The following is a 21,768-nucleotide window of genomic DNA, read 5'->3' on the forward strand; positions in this document are numbered from 1 at the left end:
ATCCTTTTCACACACACTACTGCTCAGACAAGTCTCCCCTATCCTAAAATTATGCATTTGATTTGTTCTACCTAAATGCAGAACTTTACATTTGTCTTTGTTGAAGTGCATTTTATTAGTTCTAGCCCACTTCTTCATCCTGTCAAGATCATCCTGCATCTTGGCTCTGTCTTCTACCGTATTTGCTACCCCTCCCAATTTAGTATTATCTGCAAATTTAATAAGCATCCCCTCTATTCCTTCATCCAAATCATTTATAAAGATGTCGAACAACACAGGGCCCAGTACAGATCCCTGAAGAACTCCACAGATCCCAGAGGAACTCCACTAGTTACTTCTCTCCAAGTGGATGAGGAACCATTAACTAACACTCTTTGGGTACGATCTGTCAACCAGTTGCAGATCAGACAAGTCTCCCCCATCCTATAATTATGCATTTGATTTTTCCTACCTAAATGCAGAACTTTACATTTGTCTTTGTTGAAGTGCATTTTATTAGTTCTAGCCCATTTCTCCAGCCTGTCAAGATCATCTTGCATCTTGGCTCTGTCTTCTACCGTATTTGCTACCCCTCCCAATAAATATCCAGTCCTGATGGATTCACACCTAGCTGGAAGCATTTACAGGAGAGGGATGGGGCAAGAATCCAATTCCTCATAAAACAAAGAGCCCCACAGCCAGGGAAATGAAGAGAAAGGTTTTGCTAAGTAGCAAAAAGGATGTGGAAAACTATACCCCCCATTTTGCTGAGGCTGTAACCTAGGCCTTTTATGCATGGGATGTTTCCATCACCATCAAGCCCCGAGTACTTCAGGGCTTTGTTTTCATTATGCATGTATTTTCCGACCTTTAGAAGTCGCCTCGCTCTCCCCTCATGTTTTTCCTATGTTTTGTGGAAGCGGTTTTACCCCGAGTTTAATGTCTGCCTCGATCCCAAATCAAAAGCTGGTCCTGTGCATACTTTTCAATTCGGGGTTTTCTTTCCACGCCCATTCTCACTGCTCCCTCTCACTTGTCTTTCCCCTTCATCCAACCCTCCCCTCAAAGCTGGAATACTATGAGGCTGCTTATTTGGCCGGTTTCACAGTGAGCGTTGGATAGTTTCAGACCTCAGTCTGATGCAACAGTGGTTTTTTTGTTTTGCGACAAGCGAGAACGCTAACATAATCACAAATCACAAATGACCTATGCACCTACTTATTTGGTCAGTTTCAGAACTCAGCCTGATCAAGGGGGGGGGGGGTTGTTTGCAACTAAGGAGAGCTCTGAAATAATCACAAAGGACCTATGAGGCTGCTTATTTGGTCAGTTTCACAGCAAGTATTGGTCAGTTTCAGACCCCTGTGCAGACTGAGTTGAGAATTTGACTGCAAATACTGTGCATGGAGAAAGCAGCATATCCAATGGAAACAACCCGTGCATATAAGGCCCTAGGAAGTCTTCCTGAAGGCTGTTCAAAATGATACGGAGAAATGTTTTGTTTTATAAATGACGCTGGGCTCTTGAATAGCAGAATTGTTCTGTCAAATTTTTCTCTTCTGTTCATATATCAAACTCTCCATTCCCCTTGTTAGGGCTGCGATTTTTCTCCACTCTGCCCCCTCCCTTTTTCCCTCTGCAACATTCTGTATACAATGTGCTGTTCTTAGGCCTGGATTTGGTATTTAAAAAATAATAATGATAAAAATAAAAATGAGGCATCTGGCAGTACGAGAGCGCAGATGACGTGGCTACTATCAGATACAAATGATTCTGTTACTCCGTCTGTGGCAAAATTTATAGGATCAATAATTAAATACCAAAAGAATAACACTAAATAAGGCATTTTTATTCCTTTATTTTCTGCTCAAGGCTATAGCTGTCTAAGCAGTACTAGATACATAAAAATAAAAAAAAATCCCCTCCCCCTCTGAAACTATTCTCCGTAGAGCTTTCTCCACACCCTTGTATCCTTCTTCACCTTTTGCATTTAATTTTAAAGTCAATGAACTTCAAGAAAACTGGATGCAAGATAGATACTATACTAAAACGTACTGTTCTTTAAGATGTAATAAAGTAATTTAAAAAATAATAATAAATGACGCTGGGCCCCAGCCTCCCATCTGTAACAAAAGGCTGAATCCCTTGGATAATAAGAGAAATGGCAGCATCATTTACCAACAAAATCAGCTAGCCTCAAAGACAAATGCCCTCTCTCCATGGAAGCAACATCTGTAGGCATCTGCCCCACATCCAAGAGGATCCACGAGGGTACGCAGAGTTATCAGAATGGAGGAGGGGAATACTGAAGGGAAAATATTGTTACCAAGCTTCAGGAATCCATACAGATGACCCGAGGTGTGGAAAATCCATTATGCCAATAAAGGTATGTGTATGTATGTGTGGAAGATCCAACAGCTCTCTGGGAAAAGGTGACCAACGGCACCCAGGAAAGCGCTCTGCCACACACAGCAAAGGAGAATCTAATCCTGAGCGGCAGCAGAAGGGATTGGGCAGTTTCACAGGCACGTACACCAATGTCCCAGCTGCATCATCTCCCTGCCCCACATTCAGAACACAAAAAAACTGAGCGGGGTGAGTGTGTGTGAACAGACCCACACAGGACTGCCAGGGAGCAGCTTTGCGGCCCAATACCTTCTCTGGACCCCCCGGCCACATACCAGCACGGCAGTGTGCTCCAGCACTAGGGGAAATTGTCTTCAGCACAATGGAGGAGCAAAGGGTTCAAGTGGATCTACACACTTGTAAACCCACCTTCCATTTTGGGGTGGGTGGGGGGAAGCTCAGCTCTACTGATATAACTGGTGCTAAGGGGTGCACGTTACTTGCAAACAAACAGCCCTGCCATGTGTACACGAGCCAGGCTCAAGCCATCATGAGTGCGCTTAAAGCTTGGACCTGCCTGTGTCTGGTATAAAGTGCATCTGTGGTGGCAGCGACAGACCAAAAAGGGAATCTTGGGGTGGGAGTGGATAGCTGGATGAAGACGGTCAACCCAGTGTGCAGCTGCTGTGAAAAAGTCAAATTCCATGCTGGCCATAATTAGACAAGGAATAGAGAATAAATCTTCTGCTACCATATTGCCCTTGTACAAATCATGGTGAGACCATGCTTGGAATACTGTGTAAAGTTCTGATCATGGACCTAAAAAAGGATATTGCGGAGCTTGAGAAGGTGCAGAAAAGAGCAACCAAAATAATCAGAGAACTAAAGCAACTGCCTATGAGAAATGGTTAAAACGTTTAGGGCTGTTTAGCTTGGAAAGAAGGCGGTTAAGGGGAGACATGATAGAGGTCTATAAAATTATTTATGATATGGAGAGAGTGGACAGGGAGAAGCTTTTCTCCCTCTCTCATACTAGAACATGGGGTCATCTGCTGAAGCTGGAGGGTGAGAGATTCAAAACAGATCAAAGTATTTCTTCACACAACGCATAGTTAAATTGTGGAGCTCCCTGCTCCAGGATGTGGGGATGGGTGCCAACTTAGAAGGCTTTAAGAGGGGAGTGGACATGTTCATGGAGGAGAGGGTTGTCCATAGCTACTAGTAAAAATGGATACTAGTCATGATGCATACCTGTTCTCTCCAGGATCAGAGGAGCATGCCTATTATATTAGGTGCTGTTGAACACAGGCAGGACAATGCTGCTGCAGTTGTCTTGTTTGTGGGCTTCCTGGAGGCACCTGGATTGCCACTGTGCAAACAGACTGCTGGACTTGATGGGCCTTGGTCTGAACCAGCATGGCCTTTCTTATGTTCTTATGAATGTCTGGCCAGAAAGTGCACTAAGAGGTATGTCATGCTGCCCAGCCCTTACACCTGCAACGCACTCCTTTGAAATCCATCACCCAAACTTTCCCTGCAGCTGGGCTGTAATACTGGCAGCCTGCACAGCTGGAATAAAAGGCTGCAGAGGGAGGGCTGCAGAGACTTGAATTGCTGGTAGGTGGAGGCTTCAGTACTCTTCACCCATATGCTCCTTGATTTTTAAATAGCACACACCCGTTCTTGCTTTATCCATGACTGGTGTTTAAATGCACATGGCTCAGTGGTAGAGCATCTGCTTGGCATGCAGAAGGTCCCACGTTCAATCCCCGGCATCTTTAGTTAAAGGGACCAGGCAAGTAGGTGATGGGAAAGACCTCAGCCTGAGACCCTGGGGATCTGCTGCCGGTCTGAGTAGACAATACTAACTTTGATGGGCCAAGAGTCTGATTCAGTCAGCTGCATGTGTTCACATGTTCAAGGCCACAACAGCATGTACTTTAAGCCTCAAGACCCAAGGAGGGGGGTGAAAATGAATCCCTGAGAGGAGGGGCTGAATCAGGAGCCAGGCTTCCTCAGCGGAAAGATGTCCATTTGGCAATGAAATAAACAGAAGGAGGGGAAGAAGTCATCTAAGGCCTTTTGACCACAAAGCAGGCCATCAAACCTGCTGATCCTGCAAAGGGGTAATAGCTCAAAGGAGCCCCCGGGGGCTCTTAAAGCACTCTTAAATAGACTGATCAATTTGTTGCGCTGCAGCTTCCTGCGGCAGTCACAGTGCTCCGCGTAGGCCAGTGGACTCGTTCCATTACAACACCTGCTCTTGACTACCATGAAGCACAGAGCACGGGCCCCGGCATGAACTCCTGAGACTTCAAGCTCGTATTCCTCAGGGCTGCAGATTACAAACTCAGGACACGAACACATTCCTGCTGAACTACTCCAAAACCAAAAACAAGGCAGGGGAGGGGGGGCACTTCTTGCCTAACTGTCGTTGAAACCCCCGCAGGACACTCCACTGAGCTGTTGGGCAATGCATGTCACCCCCATATCCAACAGATAAAAGGAAGTATTTCTTCACGCATTAAATTGTGGCACTCCCAGCCCCAGTAGAGATGGGACGTGAGCAAGCGTCCGACTCCAGGCAAGCCAAAATTACTAGACTGGCTGTGTATTCACTGGACTGTTTGTTTTTAAATGGGCATAGGTTTGTCTTTTTAAAAAGCAATTCGTTGCCATCTGCCTTGAGGCCTTCCCAGGAGGGAGGCTGGCCATGTCTTCAATGGAAAGAAAACCAGTACAGCACCCATCTGGACCTTCACCTTGCTCGCTTGCCAAAACTGAAGAGCACTTGGAAAAGTAAAAATGAATGAGAGTGGAGTGTATAAGGAATGGTGAAGTCATGTGGGCAGTCCCTGGCCCCAAGAGTGTGCAGCTGTCCTTGACGAGAGCCAGGGCTTTCTTGGCCCTGGCTCTGGCCTGGTGGTATGCTCTACCTAGTAACATCAGGGCCCTGCGGGATCTGAAAGAGTTCCGCAGGGCCTATAAGACAGAGCTCTTCCACCAGGCCTACGATTAAGGACAGCCACAGGTAACACCAGTGCTGGCCTCCCTACCCCCCCTTTAATAACTATTTATTGAATTATGGGGACCCAATTGGCAGGCATTCTGCACTAGCAGGTACCATATTATACGGCGCCTTGTGTTATAAATTTAATAAGGCAGGTTATAAATTTAATAAATAAATAAATGTAATGAATAAATGTCATGCCAACTTGGAAGGCTTTAAGAGGGGAGTGGACATGTTCACGGAGGACAGGGCTATCCATGGCTACTAGTCAAAATGGATACTAGTCATGATGCATACCTATTCTCTCCAGGATCAGAGGAGCATGCCTGTTAGATTAGGAGCTGTGGAACACAGGCAGGACAATGCTGCTGCAGTCATCTTGCTTGTGGGCTTCCTAGAGGCCCCTGGTTGGCCGCTGTGTGAACAGACTGCTGGACTTGATGGACCTTGGTCTGATGCAGCATGGCCTTTCTTATGTTCTTATGTGATAATGGCTGCCAACTTGGAAGGCTTGAAGAGGAGTGGACATGTTCATGGAGGAGAGGACTATCCATGGCTACTAGTCAAAATGAGTACTAGTCATGATGCGTACCTATTCTCTCCAGTACCAGAGGAGCATGTGTGAACAAGACTGCTGGACTTGATGGGCCTTGGTCTGATCCAGCATGGCTTTTCTCATGTTCTTATGTACTCACGAGTGTCAGAACTCTGACTGGTGAGCCTCAGATCAAAGACAACCAATGTGATCTACGGAGATAAAGAGGGAGACTTCTTTGGAAATCACGCGGTCGCCTCAAGGGTTTTGGGGGGCAAGCCCTCGCTATTTCAGGAGAGTCAAGACATGTGCTCCTGTCGGAGAAGAACAATCGAGCTGTCCGCAGCAGCAGCGTCCAGAGGCTAGAGACCCACAGCCGGCTCCACAGGCCAAGCCCTCCGTGACAACCGACCATTCCAGAAGCTGCTATTTAAAGGCGGGCACGAACAAGGGACCCTTGAGAGTCAAGTCATGTACCACCCGAGGCCCTGAGAATTCGCTCCACTCACAAGCCCAGCCCCCCCCCCGCCGCCGCCGGCTGCAAGAAAGCAGCCGCAGCGCAGGATCAAGGCCAGATTTTGCCTCGCCCAGCATTCCAGCTTTCGACAGGAAAGCTGTGGGCGAAGCAGCAGCCGTGCAATTCGCAAGGTAAGCGGTTCTTTCAAAGGCTGTCCTGAATGACCGAAGCATGGAAAAAAAAGTAACTCGCACAAACTCAAAAGTTGCCTTCTGGTATCTCCCTTCCATCAGACACTCAGAACAGGATCGTCTCCCTTGATGCCACAGCGCCGACAAATACTCTGACATCGATGGAAGAAGAAGAAGAGTTGGTTTTTATGTGCCGACTTTACCACTTAAGGAGGAACGGGCTGTAGCTCAGTGCTAGAGTATCTGCTTGGCATGCAGAAGGTCCCAGGTTCAATCCCTGGCATCTCCAGTTAAAGAGACTAGGCAGGTAGGTGATGGAAAGACCCCTGCCTGAGACCCTGGAGAGGCGCTGCTGGTCTGAGTCGACAATACGGACTTTGATGGACCAAGGGTCTGATTCAGTAGAAGGCAGCTTCATGTGTTCCTGTGAACCAAACTGGCTTACAAATCACCTTTCCTTCCCCACAACAGACACCCTGTTAGGTAGGTGGGGCTGAGAGAGTTCAGAGAAAGCTGTGACTAGCCTAAGGTCACCCAGCTGGCTTCATGTGTAGGAGCGGGGAAACCAACCCGGTTCATCAGATTAGAGTCCACCGCTCACGTGGAGGAGTGGGGGATCAAACCTGGTCCTCCAGATCAGAGTCTACCGTTCCAAACCATAGCTCTTAACCACTGCACCACGCTGGCACATGCGTGAGCTCTCAAACACGCAACCACACCAGGTTGGGGGGGGGGGGTTGGCAAGCAATCTGGAGGGGAGAGGGCACCACGAGTTTTCACAAAGCCTGCCATATGACAAACAACCCAGAGAGCCGCCGGCGCAGGCATTCTTGCATCCGCCTCCCAGAGAAGAGCAGCTGCCCCATCCAGGCAGCACGGACACCAGCCGAGCGGAGAGCTGCAAAGCAGCTCTCGACAAAAGCCGCTCTGTCTTTCCAGCTCAAACTGTTTGTTTTCCACAGCAAAAACACAGAGGAGTCAGCTAAGCCCTGGAGGGCCCAAGGAGCAGCCCTGCCTTCCCCGCCGCCCGGGAAAAGACAACAGCAGCCGTTCTCCAGCTGCTCCTCACAGAGCGACGCAAGCACCAGACAAACACACACACACTGCCTGCAACGTGAAGTCAGCACCAAACGTGCGAAGCGGACAGTCATTCAAGGACACGGGCAGGAGCGGCCAAGGAGCAGGTTCGGGCTCCGAGGGGTGCCATCCATGGTTTGGAGAAGAAGAAAAAGAGTTGGTTTTTATATATTGACTTTATCACTTAAGGAAGAATCAAACTGGCTTAAAATCACCTTCCCTTCCCCTCCCCTGTGAGGTAGGTGGGGCTGAGAGAGCTCAGAGAGAACTGTGACTAGCCCAAGGTCACCCAGCTGGCTTCACGTCTAGGAGTGGGGAAACAAGATTGCCCTCCCTCTCCTGCCCAAGGTCACAGAAGCAGCACTGCTGACAGGTGGCCATCTAGTCTCTGCTTAAAAACCTCCAGGGAAGGAGAGCTCACCACCTCCCGAGGAAGCCTGTTCCACTGAGGAACCGATCTCACTGTTAGAAAATTCTTCCTAATGTCTAGAAGGAAACTCTTTTGATTTAATTTCAACCTGTTGGTTCTGGCTCAATCTGACCCTGCTGGGCAGGTTGTACGAAAACAAGGGGATTCACATTTCATGAATGACTACCTTCTACCCCACTCACATACCCCCCCCACACACACACACAGAGGTAGTTCAGGAAGCCCAATAACCCATGCCAATTCCAAGAAAGGACAGCCCTCCCACTGATTCAGCCTTGCGATGTTGTCAGGGAGCCAAATCAGATTGGCTCTGTGGCACTGTGAGATCATCGTGCTGGCTACACAATCTCCAACTGGCTGGATTACATAGCCAGCAAAGCTTACCCACCCCCTTTTATTAAAATACACAGAAGGGCAGCTGAGAGGGACAACAGAAAAGAAGAAAACCGGGATGAAACAAAACGGCTTGGGAGGGGATCCTTCCAACAACATTTCAGCCCCCACCACCACCACCACCACTCCAAGCCAAAAACGGTCAACCGTGAGAATTCATCATGGGAAGGGGCTGTGGCTCAGTGGTAGAGCATCTGCTTGGCATGTAGAAGGCCCCAGGTTCAATCCCCGGCATCTCCAGGGTCTAGGCAGGTAGGTGATGTGAAAGACTCCAGTCTGAGACCCTGCTGGTCTGAGTAGACAATACTGACTTTGATGGACCAAGGGTCTGGTTCAGCATAAGGCAGCTTCATGTGTTCACAGCTCCAGGAAAACTCCTTCCCAGAAGGACCAGCTGCATGTGCTGCCAATTCCAGCTGCAAAATCTGGGGAATCTGGGGAAGGAGGGCCGTAGTTCTGGAATCCTATAACCAGAGTGAAATCTCTGCATGGACCCACTGGACATGAATTATAAAAGGGTGCCTCCCAGGGGTTGACTGGGACCACCCAGAAGCACCATCCCTGCCCGCCTCTTACCTTTCACAATATCAGAGAAGGTAGCCGAATGACGGGACACAAAGAGTTTCAGCTGCTGGTCGAGGTTGCAGGCGGTCAGGTCGATATCCCACGAGCGAATCCCTGGAAGAGGGGGAAAGTGAGAGGTCATGGAAGGACACTGCCACCGGCCCCCCCTTGGCCTTCCAGAGCAAGGAGAAGCAGCAATCACGGTTAATGGTAACCAGGCTCCAAGCTAAAGGTCCTCACCAGCGGAAGATGCTGGCCACTATCACACATCTGGAAAAAGATCAAGGAAATAGGAGGGGAACTGACATGTTCACAGAGGAGAGGGCTATCCATGGGAGGGGCGTGGCTCAGTGGTAGAGCGTTTGCTTGGCATGCAGAAGGTCCCAGGTTCAATCCCTGTCATCTCCAGTTAAAGGGACTAGGCGAGTAGGTGATGTGAAAGACCTCTACCTGAGAACCTGGAGAGCGACTGCCGGTCAGAGTAGACCAAAGCTTCTTAAACTGTGGGTTGTGACCTCATATGGGGTCGCGTAACTGATTGTGGGTGTTGCAAAAAATTTGGCAATAGTAAAAGGTATGTATACCAAAGAATTGTTTTAAAATAAATTTCTTTATAATGTATTATCAGTAAATGTTTGATTTGTATACCAATTTTATATACCTATATACCTGGGGTCACGTAAAAATTTCTCGGGCGAAAAGGAGTCATGAGTGGAAAAAGTTTAAGAAGCCTTGGAGTAGAGAATACTGACTTTGATGGATCAAAGGTCTGATTCAGTATAAGGCAGCTTCATGTGTTCATGGCTACTAGTCAAAATGGCTACTAGTCATGAGGCATACCTATTATCTCCAGTATCAGAGGAGCATACCTATTACATTAGGTGCTGTGGGACACAGGTGGGATAATGCTGCTCCAGCCTTCTTGTTTGTGGGCTTCCTAGAGGTACCTGGTTGGCCACTGTATGAACAGCCTGCTGGACTTGAAGGGCCTTGGTCTGATCCAGCATGGTTTTTCGGCCCCGTGGCGCAGTGTTAAGCTGCAGTACTGCAGTCAAAAGCTCTGCTCACGACCTGAGTTCGATCCCAACAGAAGTTGGTTTCAGGTAGCAGGCTCATGGTTGACTCAGCCTTCCATCCTTCCGAAGTTGGTAAAATGAGTACCCATCTTGCTGGGGGTAAAGGGAAGATGACTGGGGAAGGCACAGGCAAACCATCCCATAAACAAAGTCTGCCTAGTTAACGTTGGGATGTGACATCACCCCATGGGTCAAGAATGACCCGGTGCTTGCACAGGGGACCTTTACCTTTTTCTACTGAGCTTTTCTACTGACCTTTACCTTTTTCTACTTGAAAAAGGGCAGAGCAGTAAATATACCAAAGGTATCATTCACAACGGGAGGGAAGGCAGCATGGTAAAGCCCGATCTCGTAAGCTAAGCAGGGTCAGTACTCGGAATGGAGACCACCAAAGAAGGCTCTGCAGAGGAAGGTAATGGCAAACCACTATTCTCGCTTGCCTCAAAAGCCACTTGCAGGGGTTGCCGTTAAGTCCGCTGCATCTGCAGAGGCAACCTTAGTTCTTACACCCTATCATGATCCCCACCCTACATCAAAACAAGAACACCTCACCCCACCGCTATAGGGTTTACCTGAGCCCAAGAGACAGGAAGAAGGGCGGCAAGATTTTCACCACATGCCTCTGCTTTGGCAAGCGTGGTGTAGTGGTTACAAGTGGTGGACTCTTAATCTGGAGAACCGAGTTTGATTCCCCACTCCTACACATGAGTGGTGGGCACTAATCTGGCGAACTGGATTTGTTTCCCCATTCATACACATGAAGCCAGCTGGGTGACCTTGGGCTAGTCACAGCTCTCTTAGAGCTCTTTCAGCCCCACCTACCTCACAGGGTGTCTGTTGTGGGGAGGGGAGGGGAAGGTGATTGTAAGCCGGTTTGATTCTTCCTTAAGTGGTAGAGGAAGTTGGAATATAAAAACCAACTCCTTCTGTTGTCTGCTTTCAGCAAGGAGGAGGTTGATTTATTACACTCCGCAATCCGATTGCAATAATTAACATTATGGCATACTTATGATAACTTGAATGTGATAAGACATTGCCTGACGAGAAGCTTCAGCGAAAGGTGTGTGTAGTGGCTGGAGTACCAAGCCGGGATATCCGAGTGGCCCAGGTTCAAAATCCCACTGTGCCATGGAAGCTCACCGGACAACCTTGGGCTGGACATTCTCTCTCAGCCTGAACTACCTCACAGGGTAGTTGTTGAGGAGAGTGATGTAAGTCACTCTGGGGCCCCACTGGGGAGAAAGGCAAAGTGTAAACAAAGTAAATATATACATAAATAATTTCCAAGGAGTACTGGGTGGCCCATCCAGGAGCCCCGGGCCGCAGAGTGGTAAGCTGCAGTACTGCAGTCCAAGCTCTGCTCACAACCTGAGTTCGATCCTGACGGAAGTCAGTTTCAGGTAGCCGGCTCGAGGTTGACTCAGCCTTCCATCCTTCCAAGGTCAATAAAATGAGTGCCCAGCTTGCTGGGGGTAAAGTGTGGACAACTGGGGAAGGCAATGTCAAACCACCCCGTAAACATAGTCTGCCTAGTAAACATGAGTCAGTAATGACCCGGTGCTTGCACAGGGGACTTCCTTTACCTTACCGGACGGCTCATGGGAGCTGAAGATACATAGTGGGGAACCATGCCCCCTTCCTATTTATTTAAAGCATTTATTAGCTGTCTTTCTATCTTGTAAGAACTCAAGGAACCTACTGGGAGCTTACAGCCTGCTCACCCATTAGATGATCCAAATCAGCACACCAAATTCCGCCCCCGCCTCTCCTCCACTTAGCAAACATTATTCTTCCTTACACCAGAGCTTCCTCACTTCCCTGCTTCGCGGTAAGTCCTCCCAATCCTCAGCACGCCCCTTGCCACCAGCTCCTCCTGCCCCCTATGAGATCACGCGAGATTTTCATTTCCAGCCACAGCCGACGGGTTTCCTCTCCCCACACAGAAAGTGAAGAACAAGCAAAGGAGAATGTTCGCAGGCATCCTGTGGAGCCGCACCCGCTCTATTGTTATCAGAGGCTTTGCTGCCGAAATCGCAACACCAAACAAGAGGCGAAGCACTTGCTCTGCGAGCCACATGGGGAATGCCACATGCTCGCTTTGCCTGAGAACAAGGGAGAGCTGGAGCAGCTGCCAGCATCCAGGCGCACAGCTGCAGTTGCCACGGCCTGCTGGCTTACATAAGACCAGCGCCTTCACATCAGCAAAGCCACACAATGGCAGCTCTCACAACGGACTGCAATACGTGTGCGTGCCACAGCTGTGCTGAGAACAACCCCACGAGGAGATCTCGGCAGCTTGCATCCAGTCCCCATCCAGTCTTCCCCCATCCAGGAGGCTCACCGGGCTAGGCAGCAGAACTACACCACACCCTCTCAGGTCACTCTCAGAATGCGACATCCAGCCTCGCCACATCCTCGGCCTTTCCCAGGACCCCACCCTGGCAGCCAAGCGGCCAAACATTCGAAAGTGCAGACAACACATCAAAGCCATTGCACATGGCAACCGAGCAAACGCATCAGAGAAAAATAAATAGACGCTTTGCTAACCATCGCTGGAGAGGCAGCCCTGTGAGAGTCTGCTGCTGCAGCAGCAAAGCCCCAGCTTGTCTTGTGACACCTTAAAGACCAATGGATTTCATAGAATCATAGTTGGAAGGGACCACCAGGGTCATCTAGTCCAACCCCCTGCACAATGCAGGATAGTCACAACTACCTCCCCCCTCACACCCCCAGTGACCCCTACTCCATGCCCATAAGATGGCCAAGATGCCCTCCCTCTTATGATCTGCTTAAGGTCATAGAATCAGCATTGCTGACAGATGGCCATCTAACCTCTTCCTAAAACCTCCAGGGGAGCTTACCACCTCCCAGGGAAGCCTGTTCCACTGAAGAACTGCTCTAACCACTGGAAACTCTTTTGATTTAATTTCAACCTGCTGGTTCTGGTCCAACCTTCTGGAGCAACAGAACACAACTCGGCACCATCCTCTATATGACAGTCCTTCAAGTATTTGAAGATGGTCATCATATCCCCTCTCAGTCTTCTCCTCTTCAGGCTAAACATACCTAGCTCCTTCAACCTTTCCTCACAGGACGTGATCTCCAGACCCATCACCATCTTTGTTGCCCTCCTCTGGACACGTTCCAGCTTGAGAGCCTGCTGCTGCAGCAGCAAAGCCCCAGCTTGTCTTGTGACACCTTAAAGACCAAGGGATGCCAACACAAAGGGATCCCAGGTCCATGAAAGCTTCAACTACATCTGACAGTCTATCAAACCACAGCGGGGTCTAAGTACAACTGGAGTTATCATCCAGAAGGGGATGTTCAGACCCTAAGGCTACGGCCCAACGACCAACCACCACCTGGCATGGATTTGGTAGCTTCAGAGCATTGCAGGTGAGGAGTCATAATTAAAAGGTTGAATCCCTGACATCTCCAGTTAAAGATCGCAGGTAGCAGGTGTCAGAGAAGACTTTTTTCCACCTGAGAGAGCCACCACCACGAAAGACTGAGGCCATTTATGCAGGGCTGTTTCCCTGCGGTCACCCCCGCTGACTGCTTTGGGGCTTCCTCTTGATTATGCATGCCTTTCTTGACCGTCAGAGGTCACCTCGCTCTCCCCGGGTGTTTAGCCCTTGTTTTCCAGATTCTGGCTAAAACAGCTTCCAGAAAACTTAGGCAAAATGCACAGGGAGAACAAGGTGAACAAGGCGAACTCTGACGGGCGGAAAAGGCATGCATAATCAAAAGGAAGCCCCAAAGCAGTCAGTGCATAAATGGCCTGAGCTAGGGTGGAACAATGGTCTGGGTAGGTAGAAGGCTGCTTATGTATGAAATCCTCCAGGTATGCTCTTCTGCTTTCTGGTAGAAGGCCATTGCTCAGTGACTCAGTGCTTGGCTTTGCCTGCAGAAGGGCTCTGCATTTCACTGCCAGGGCCTCCAGATAAAAGCATTTTAGGTAGCAGGTATTCACAAAGGTGCTTCCATGCCAAAGAGCCACATCGAAGAAGAAGGGAGAAGAAGGAGGGAGCAGAAAGAAGAGCTGGTTTTTATATCCTGCTTTTCTCTACCTTTTAAGGAGCCCCGTGGCACAGAGAGTTAAGCTGCAGTACTGCAGTCAAAAGCTCTGCTTACGACCTGATCCCGACGGAAGTCGGTTTCAGGTAGCCGGCTCAAGGTCGACTCAGCCTTCCATCCTTCCGAGGTCGGCAAAATGAGTACCCAGCTAGCTGGGTGTAAAGGGAAGATGACTAGGGAAGGCACTGGCAAACCACCCCGCAAACAAAGTCTGCCTTGGAAACGTCGGGATGTGACATCACCCCATGGGTCAGGAATGACTCGGTGCTTCACAGGGGACCTTTACCTTTAACTTTCTCTACCTTTTAAGGAGAATCAAACTGGCTTACAATCACCTTCCCTTTCACTCCCCACAACAGGCACCTTGTGAGGTAGGTGAGGCTGAGAGAGTTCAGAGAGAACTGTGACTAGCCCAAGGTAATCCAGCAGGCTTCATGTGTAGGAGGAGGGGGGAATCAAAGCCAGTTCTCCAGATCATAGTTCGCCACACATGTGTAGGAGTGGGGAATCAAACCCGGTTCTCCAAATTAAGAGTCTGCCGCTCATGTGGAGGAGTGGGGAATCAAACCTGGTTCTCCAGACTGGTGTCTGCCGCTCTTAACCACTACACCATGATGGTAGCGATAATACTGAGCTAGGCAGACCAAAAATCTGACTTGGGGCACTTTCACACATGCCAAATAATGCACTTTCAATCCACCTCCAATGCAGTTGGATTTTACTGTGTGAAACGGCAAAATCCACTTACAAATTATTGTTAAAGTGGATTGGAAGTGCATTATTCAGCATGTGTGAAAGCGCCATTGGTAAAAGGCAGTTTTCCTACGTTGCAATGGATGCAGCGATGACCCTGGGCACAGAGGGCTTTAAAAGGGGATTAGACAGATTCATAGCGGAAAAGTCCGTCTGTGGACGGTGACTACAAGGAATTTCCATAGTTAGAGGCAGCAAACTTCTGAATACCACTGCCGGGAGGCGGCATCAGGGGAAGGCTTCATCCTCTGTTTGGCTCCACAGAGCAACTGGCTGGCTGCCATGTTGGACTAGGAGGACCAGTTGCCTGATCAAGCAGGGCTCTTCTTACGTAATGGACGCAAATGCCTTCTTGTTTGGTTCTACTAAAATATTCTTGGCCAGTCTCTATCGCTACTTGCAAACGTCAAGGTGGAAGAATATAACTGCTGCGGGAGGGAAGGAAACCTCTCTGTGGATGTTCAAGCAGGGCTGGAAAAATGCAGAGAGCCCTGGGAGTGGGGTTTCCCAACATTTCCCAACCCCGGGTTGATTATCCCCGTTAAAAAGATGGAGCTGTTTTCTCTTGGGGGTCTAAAGACCTTCAGGCAGTCTGATTCAGCCAAGGGGGTTGCTTCAATATGAAAGGCAGAGGCCTTAGGTGGGGCAGAAAACTCAAATCAGCTTTCTGCAGAGGGCTGCAAGAAAGGAAAAGAATAACACATCCTTCCACTTTTTCTGGAATGCATGGAATGGTCTTAAATTCTGGTCAATCTTTAGGAGATGCACACAGATGACATGCCTGAGTTAACAGGAAACAAAACATCAAGATCATCATCTGCAAGCACCATTCAGCGGTTAGCCCTCTCTTAAGCAAGAAGTGCACCAAACGGTCAACCACATTTGGGAGAAGCCTCTTTCCTAACCGGCGCCTTGCCAATCCTGTTAGCAGCTTCTAACTCACGCTGTTTCCTGGGATATGCGTCTCTTTCTCAACAATCCGTTGAGATATTTCAGAGATACAAGGATGTCAGCTTTTGCGCAAAAGGCTAGAATCACCACTCTTTGGCAGACGATTACTATCTTGCTGGAGAGAGCCAGCGTAGCGTAGTGGTTAAGAGCAGTGGACTCTAATCTGGAGAACCGGGTTTGTTTCCCCACTCCTCCACATGAACAATGGACTCTAAAATCTGGACAACCAGGTTGGTTTCCCCATCAGGTTTGTTTCCCCACTCCTCCACATGAGTGGCGGACTCTAATCTGGTGACCTGGGTTTGATTCCCCACTCCTCCACAGGAGCAGCGGACTCTAATCTGGTGAACCGGGTTGGCTTCCCCACTCCTACACGTGAAGCCAGCTGGGTGACCTTGGGCAAGTCACAGCTCTCTCCAAACTCTCAGCCCCAGCTACCTCACAAGGGTGTCTGTTGTGGGGAGAGGAAGGGAAGGCGATCGTAAGCAGGTTTGAGTCTCCTTAAAATGGTAGAGGAAGTCAGCATATAAAAACCAACTCTTCTTCTTCTTCCTTGCTGTGACCTCCGGCTACAAGGGACAAGAGAGATCTCACATGCTTGGCAGAAACTCCTGGGATCCTGCAAGCCGCAGCCAGAGTCGAGAAGTCACAGACCTTTAATACATACGTATGGCTGAGGGATGCAAAAATTAAACCTATGCACTGCAACTGCCACAACGAATATGAAGCCTCCAGAAAGAAAAACGCTAGCTGACTCTCAAGCCTAAGCTTTCAAACCTGACACAAACAGCAGCTCTGACCAGGAGGAGAATGGGGCCATAACAACCAAGTTCGTATCAGCAGGAGTCCTGAGACACTCACATGACAAAAACTTTAATTGCTCTCTCCCAAATCCGAGACTCTTGGCTTTAAGAGGGGAGGAAGAAAAACAAAAAAACAAAAAACAAGGAGCCCTGGAATGAGAGGCCCTTTGCAGCTGCTTCCTGTTCAGTGTCCAGAGGAAGTACAGTTCGACAAGGAAGCATCTCAGCAGATGGGGAAAGAGGCCACCGCTCAAGGCTCTTCAGACCAGGGAATCGCAGAAAGGGAAAGAAGCCAAAGTAAAAAAAGATGTTTAGATATCTAAGCCCAGTTCTCAAAGCTGAATAATCAATTCAACCTGACCTAAATTCAGTCTGAGAGCCAGTGTGGTGTAGTTGTTAAGAGTGGTGGTTTGGAGCGGTGGACTCTGATCTGGAGAGCCCGGTTTGATTCCCCACTCCTCCACATGAGCGGTGGGTGAACTGGATTTCGGGTGAACTGGATTTGATTCCCCACTCCCACACACGAAGCCAACTGGGTGACCTTGGGCAAGTCACAGCTCTTTCAGCCCCACCCACCTCACAGGGTGTCTGTTGTGGGGAGGGGAAGGGAATTGTAAGCCTGTTTGAGTCTTCCTTAAGTGGTGGAGAAAGTCGACATGTAAAAACCAACTCTTCTTCTAAATTACCAACCTCCCCCCAAAACCCAGCTATTTTAAGTGGTTATATTTTTATCCCACCTTGGAGAGTACATGGTCCCCCCCTTCCCCCTTTTATCCTCACAAACCACCCTGAGAGGCAGGGTTGCCAATTTCCAGGTACTTAGCTGGAAATCTCCTGCTATTACAACTGATCTCCAGCCGATAGAGATCAGTTCACCTGGAGAAAATGGCCACTTTGGCAATTGGACTCTATGGAATTGAAGTTCCTCCCCTCCCCAAACCCCGCCCCGAAAATCTCTTGTCGGTGGCGAAGAGGGACCTGGCAACCCTACTGTAAGGAGGTTTGCAGGAGGGAAGGAAACCTCTCTACAGATGCTCAAGCAGGGATGGAAAAATGCTAAGCACTTTGGGACTGGATCCACATTTCCCAACCTCGGGCTGATTATCACAGTTAAAAAGATGGAGCTGTTCTCTCCAGAGGTTTAAAGTCCTTCAGGCAGTCCGATGCAGCCATGGGGTTAAGAGAATGTGACTGGATCAAGGGCATCTAGGGCACTCTGTGGCTGAGTGAGAACCCAGGTCTCTTCCAGCACGAATGGAACAGTTTAAACATCTAAGCAAACCAGGAGCAAACACCACCACAGGCACACACAGAAGAACAAGAGTTGGTTCTTATACCACAATTTTCTCTACCAAAAGGAGTCTCAAAGCGGCTTACAATCCCCTTCCCTTCCTCTCCCCACAACAGACATCTTTTGAGGTTGGTGGAGCTGAGAGAGTTCAGAGAGAACTGTGACTAGCCCAAGGTCACTCAGCAGGCTTCATGTGTAGGAGTGGGAAAACCAACCAGGTTCTCCAGATTACAGAACTACTGAAGAGACAGTTTTCTGTAGCCATGAGGACTAGAAGTTTTTTTTTTAAAGTAAGCTGAAGTACACATTTGCCTCCTTTTGTAGCATGGCTCTCCCAAGCCTCCCCCTTCAACTGGGCCTCCCTTACACAGAAGCACTGCAAAAATCTGAACCCAAAGGAACAAAGACTAGCTAGCCCCATAACCAAGAGAACAAGCTGTAAAGCAGGAGGTTCCCAGATCAATTCTCACTTAGAGAGGCTCGGTGGCCTCACGCACCCTCACCCAACTTCAGCTGCCCTTTGCTCATTGAGATGGGGATAGTAACCTTGGCCTACCTTACAGGGCTGTTCTTAGGATTACATGATCATACACGTGAAACACTTTGAACGCTTCCAGCCAAGAGTTTTATACTCCAGCACAGGGTGTCATTGCTGGAAAACACATCAGGCTCTGCTCAGAAGCTCATACCTGTGTTCTTCGCATGTCTAAACAGCTTTAATCCGTAGGCCAGCAAAGCTTTGCAAACCTGCATGGTCATTTATGCATGAATACTTTCACTCATGTTCGCCCCCCGGTCTGTCTCGGTTGTTCCTTGGAGTTATGCATGAGTTTCCCCTCCATTAGAGATGACTTTGCTGCCAGCCCTCGCAATGTCCGGGTCTTCCCATTCCTCTGCTAACCCGATTCTTCCATCTCTCCTGAGCTCAGCCCGGTTGAAATGCCCATACATAATGCAAAGTGTGAGACACGCAAGCTTGGGATCTCTCACAGCCAATTATAAAGCAGCATGTCCAGAGGCAGGGGTTGAAATACTTCCTGCTTCCTGGGAGCTCTTTCTGAACAAAAGAAAGGCTTTTTAAAACCAAGGCTTGGATTTCTCCCCCCACCCCCACCCCCTCCTTTCAGATTGCTCCGTTTTTTGGGTTGTTGCTGTTAAAATGCTTTTTTATGTGGCAACTGGGCTTTGGGGGGGATTTTCTCTCACAGTAAGCACTACAAGTAAGCCAAGTACAAAGCAGCATTTAAAGGGGTGGGGACTTGATTTGAGCTTGGAGACCGCTGGGGCAGAGATTCCCGAGAGGAAGGTGTGGGTCCAGCCAGCAACGAACCTCAGGTAAAACTCCCATGCATAAATGACAGATGACTTCTAACCTGGGAAGACTCCCTTGGCTTTATCAGGAGAAAGAGAAGGGGGATGCTGGCCCAAAACAAGAGTCCTACTCTTGGCTCATGGATCCCAAGAATTCAGGCGCCAGTGATGAGCCCTCCTTCCCTTCTAAAAGGAGAGGATGCAGCCCAGGAGACCTTTTCCAGGCACACGCATGCATACCCAGAACTTCCATGACACACTCTGACATAGCCAGCTTCCGGCCAGCTCCCTGGGCCACCTCAGTGGTCAGCAATGCTTCATCCTTCCAGGAAAGCTGCTTGAGTCAGCCTTGAGTCAACGGCATCCAGAAAGAACCCACAGCTCAGCTCACAGAGAGCCAGAGTGGTGTAGTGGTTAAGAGCGGTGGACTCTAATCTGGAGAACCGGGTTTGATTCCCCACTCCTCCACATGAGTGGCAGACTCTAATCTGGAGAACCGGGTTCGATTCCCCACTCCTCCACATGAGCTGCAGACTCGAATGCAGAGAACCAGGTTTGATTCCCCATCCCTCCACATGAGCGGTGGACTCCAATCTGGTGAACCAGGTTTGTTTTCCCACTCCTGCACATGAACCCAGCTGGGTGACCTTGGGCCAGTCACAGTTCTCTCCAAACTCTCCCAACCCCACCTACCTCACAAAGTGCCTCTTGTGGGGAGAGGAAGGGAAGGAGATTGTCAGCCGGTTTGAGTCTCCTTAAAAGGTAGAGAAAGTCGGCCTATAAAAACCAACTCTTCTTCTTCTAGCCAAAACCTGGCCGCCACCAGGAAGAGCAAGCCAGCAAGGAGTGCCAGACGGTCTCCATACCGCTTGGCACTCGGATCATTGCAAGGGACCCAAAGGCAATCCCCCAATGATACAGTAGAAGCTGCTTCTGCTGAGGATGGATATTGGGGAGACGGATCTTAACAGCCAACCACTCGCTTGGCATAAATGGACTCCGATTGCAATATTGACAGCATTGCAGAGTTACACCCTTCTAAGTCCACTGAAGTCCATGGGCTTGAAAGGTTGTAACTCTGCTTAGGGTGGTAATGTGAGGTTGTCTGAACTGGTGCAGAAGGTTGGAAGAATCCTGGCCAGGACCAACACAGCAGAAGCAGCAGGAGTGATGAGGGCATAGTAAAGTGCATGGGACACACCTGCACAACCGCCACACAAAAGTATGATTAGGCATCTCAAGAGCCTTGGCTTTATTTTTAAAGCCCCCAGGCCTTATACCTAGAGGACAGCTTTAAAATAAATCAAGGAAGGCCAGCTGACATTCTGCAGCTACAGTGAGGCCCGGTGTGGCCTCATATTGCTTCTGTTCCATCATGTGGGTCCCTTGTCACTGTTGTGCCCCACCTAAGGCATACCTGGGACTACACTCCAGGATCTTCCTTCCCTACCTAAGGCACAGCTGGGACTCCTCTCCAGGCTCTTCCTTCCCAACCTAAGGCATCAAGTCATAATTGACTTATGGCGACCTTGTAGGGTTTTCAAGGCAAGAGATGTTGGGAGGTGGTTTGCCATTGCCTGCCTCCACGTCGCAACCCTCCTATTCCTTGGAGGTCTTCCATCCAAATACTAGCCAGGGTCAGGGTTGAGAGTGTGTGACTGGCCCAAGGTCACCCAGCAAGCTTCCATGGCATGACTGGGGTTCTGAACCTGGGTTTCTCAACCTGGGTTTCTCAAGTCCTGGTCCGACACTTTGACCACCACACCAGGGCGGCTTGCTAAGGCCATCTAGCGAGCTGAGAAGGGGCAAGATTCTTCACAAACTGTAAATGACAAGTGTACAATATTTATATTATTCTTTTAATCCAAGGGAGAAGGTGAGACCACACATTACCAACTGAGTGAGGAGAGTAGAAATCATATGAACACATGAAGCTGCCTTATACTGAATCAGACCCTTGGTCCATCAAAGTCAGTATTATCTACTCAGACCAGCAGCAGCTCTCCAGGGTCTCAGGCAGAGGTCTTTCCCATCACATCCTTACCTAGTCCCTTTAACTGGAGATGCCGGGGACTGAACCTGGGACCTTCTGCATGCCAAGCAGATGCTCTACCACTGAGCCACGGCCCCTCCCCATATCACATCACATGGAGCCACACATACAAAATGGAGGCCAAGAGGGAGACACCACACAGGCCACGGACCTTCCAGCTTGTGAGCACTGGAGCCAGGCAAGTTTCAAATTCCACCACAATGAGGGCTAGAAGCACTCTCTGTTTTAAAACAGGAGTGAAAGAACCAAAGCCCTCACACAATTTCTGATTGTGTAGCGGTACCAAAAAAGGTGAACCATCCAGAATTTGGCATCCTGAGAGGCACAGCTGGCAGAGCAGATACCACAAATCTTTCAGTCACCCCACTGCAAGCTGCTACAAGCCGATTCTTTTAGAAAAGCTGCCGGAAGGCACACTCTACAACAGGTGCACCTCTGGCTGCCAGCACGCACACACCTTGCAGAAGTGAC

At 49.2% G+C, this 21,768-nt stretch overlaps 1 protein-coding gene across 1 annotated transcript in view; it reads right to left on the reverse strand.

Moving 5' to 3' along the window:
• The window catches only part of MAP1S (microtubule associated protein 1S), a 44,770-nt gene that overhangs the window by 17,355 nt on the left and 5,647 nt on the right, over window positions 1–21,768 (reverse strand). Inside the window, exon 2 of the mRNA XM_056844678.1 lies at window positions 8,995–9,096. Coding sequence (XP_056700656.1) covers window positions 8,995–9,096 — 102 coding nt within the window. The remainder of the gene's footprint in view (window positions 1–8,994; window positions 9,097–21,768) is intronic.

This window comes from Euleptes europaea, chromosome 2 (genome assembly GCF_029931775.1).
Source record: "Euleptes europaea isolate rEulEur1 chromosome 2, rEulEur1.hap1, whole genome shotgun sequence".
NCBI classification, from domain to species: Eukaryota; Metazoa; Chordata; class Lepidosauria; order Squamata; family Sphaerodactylidae; genus Euleptes; species Euleptes europaea.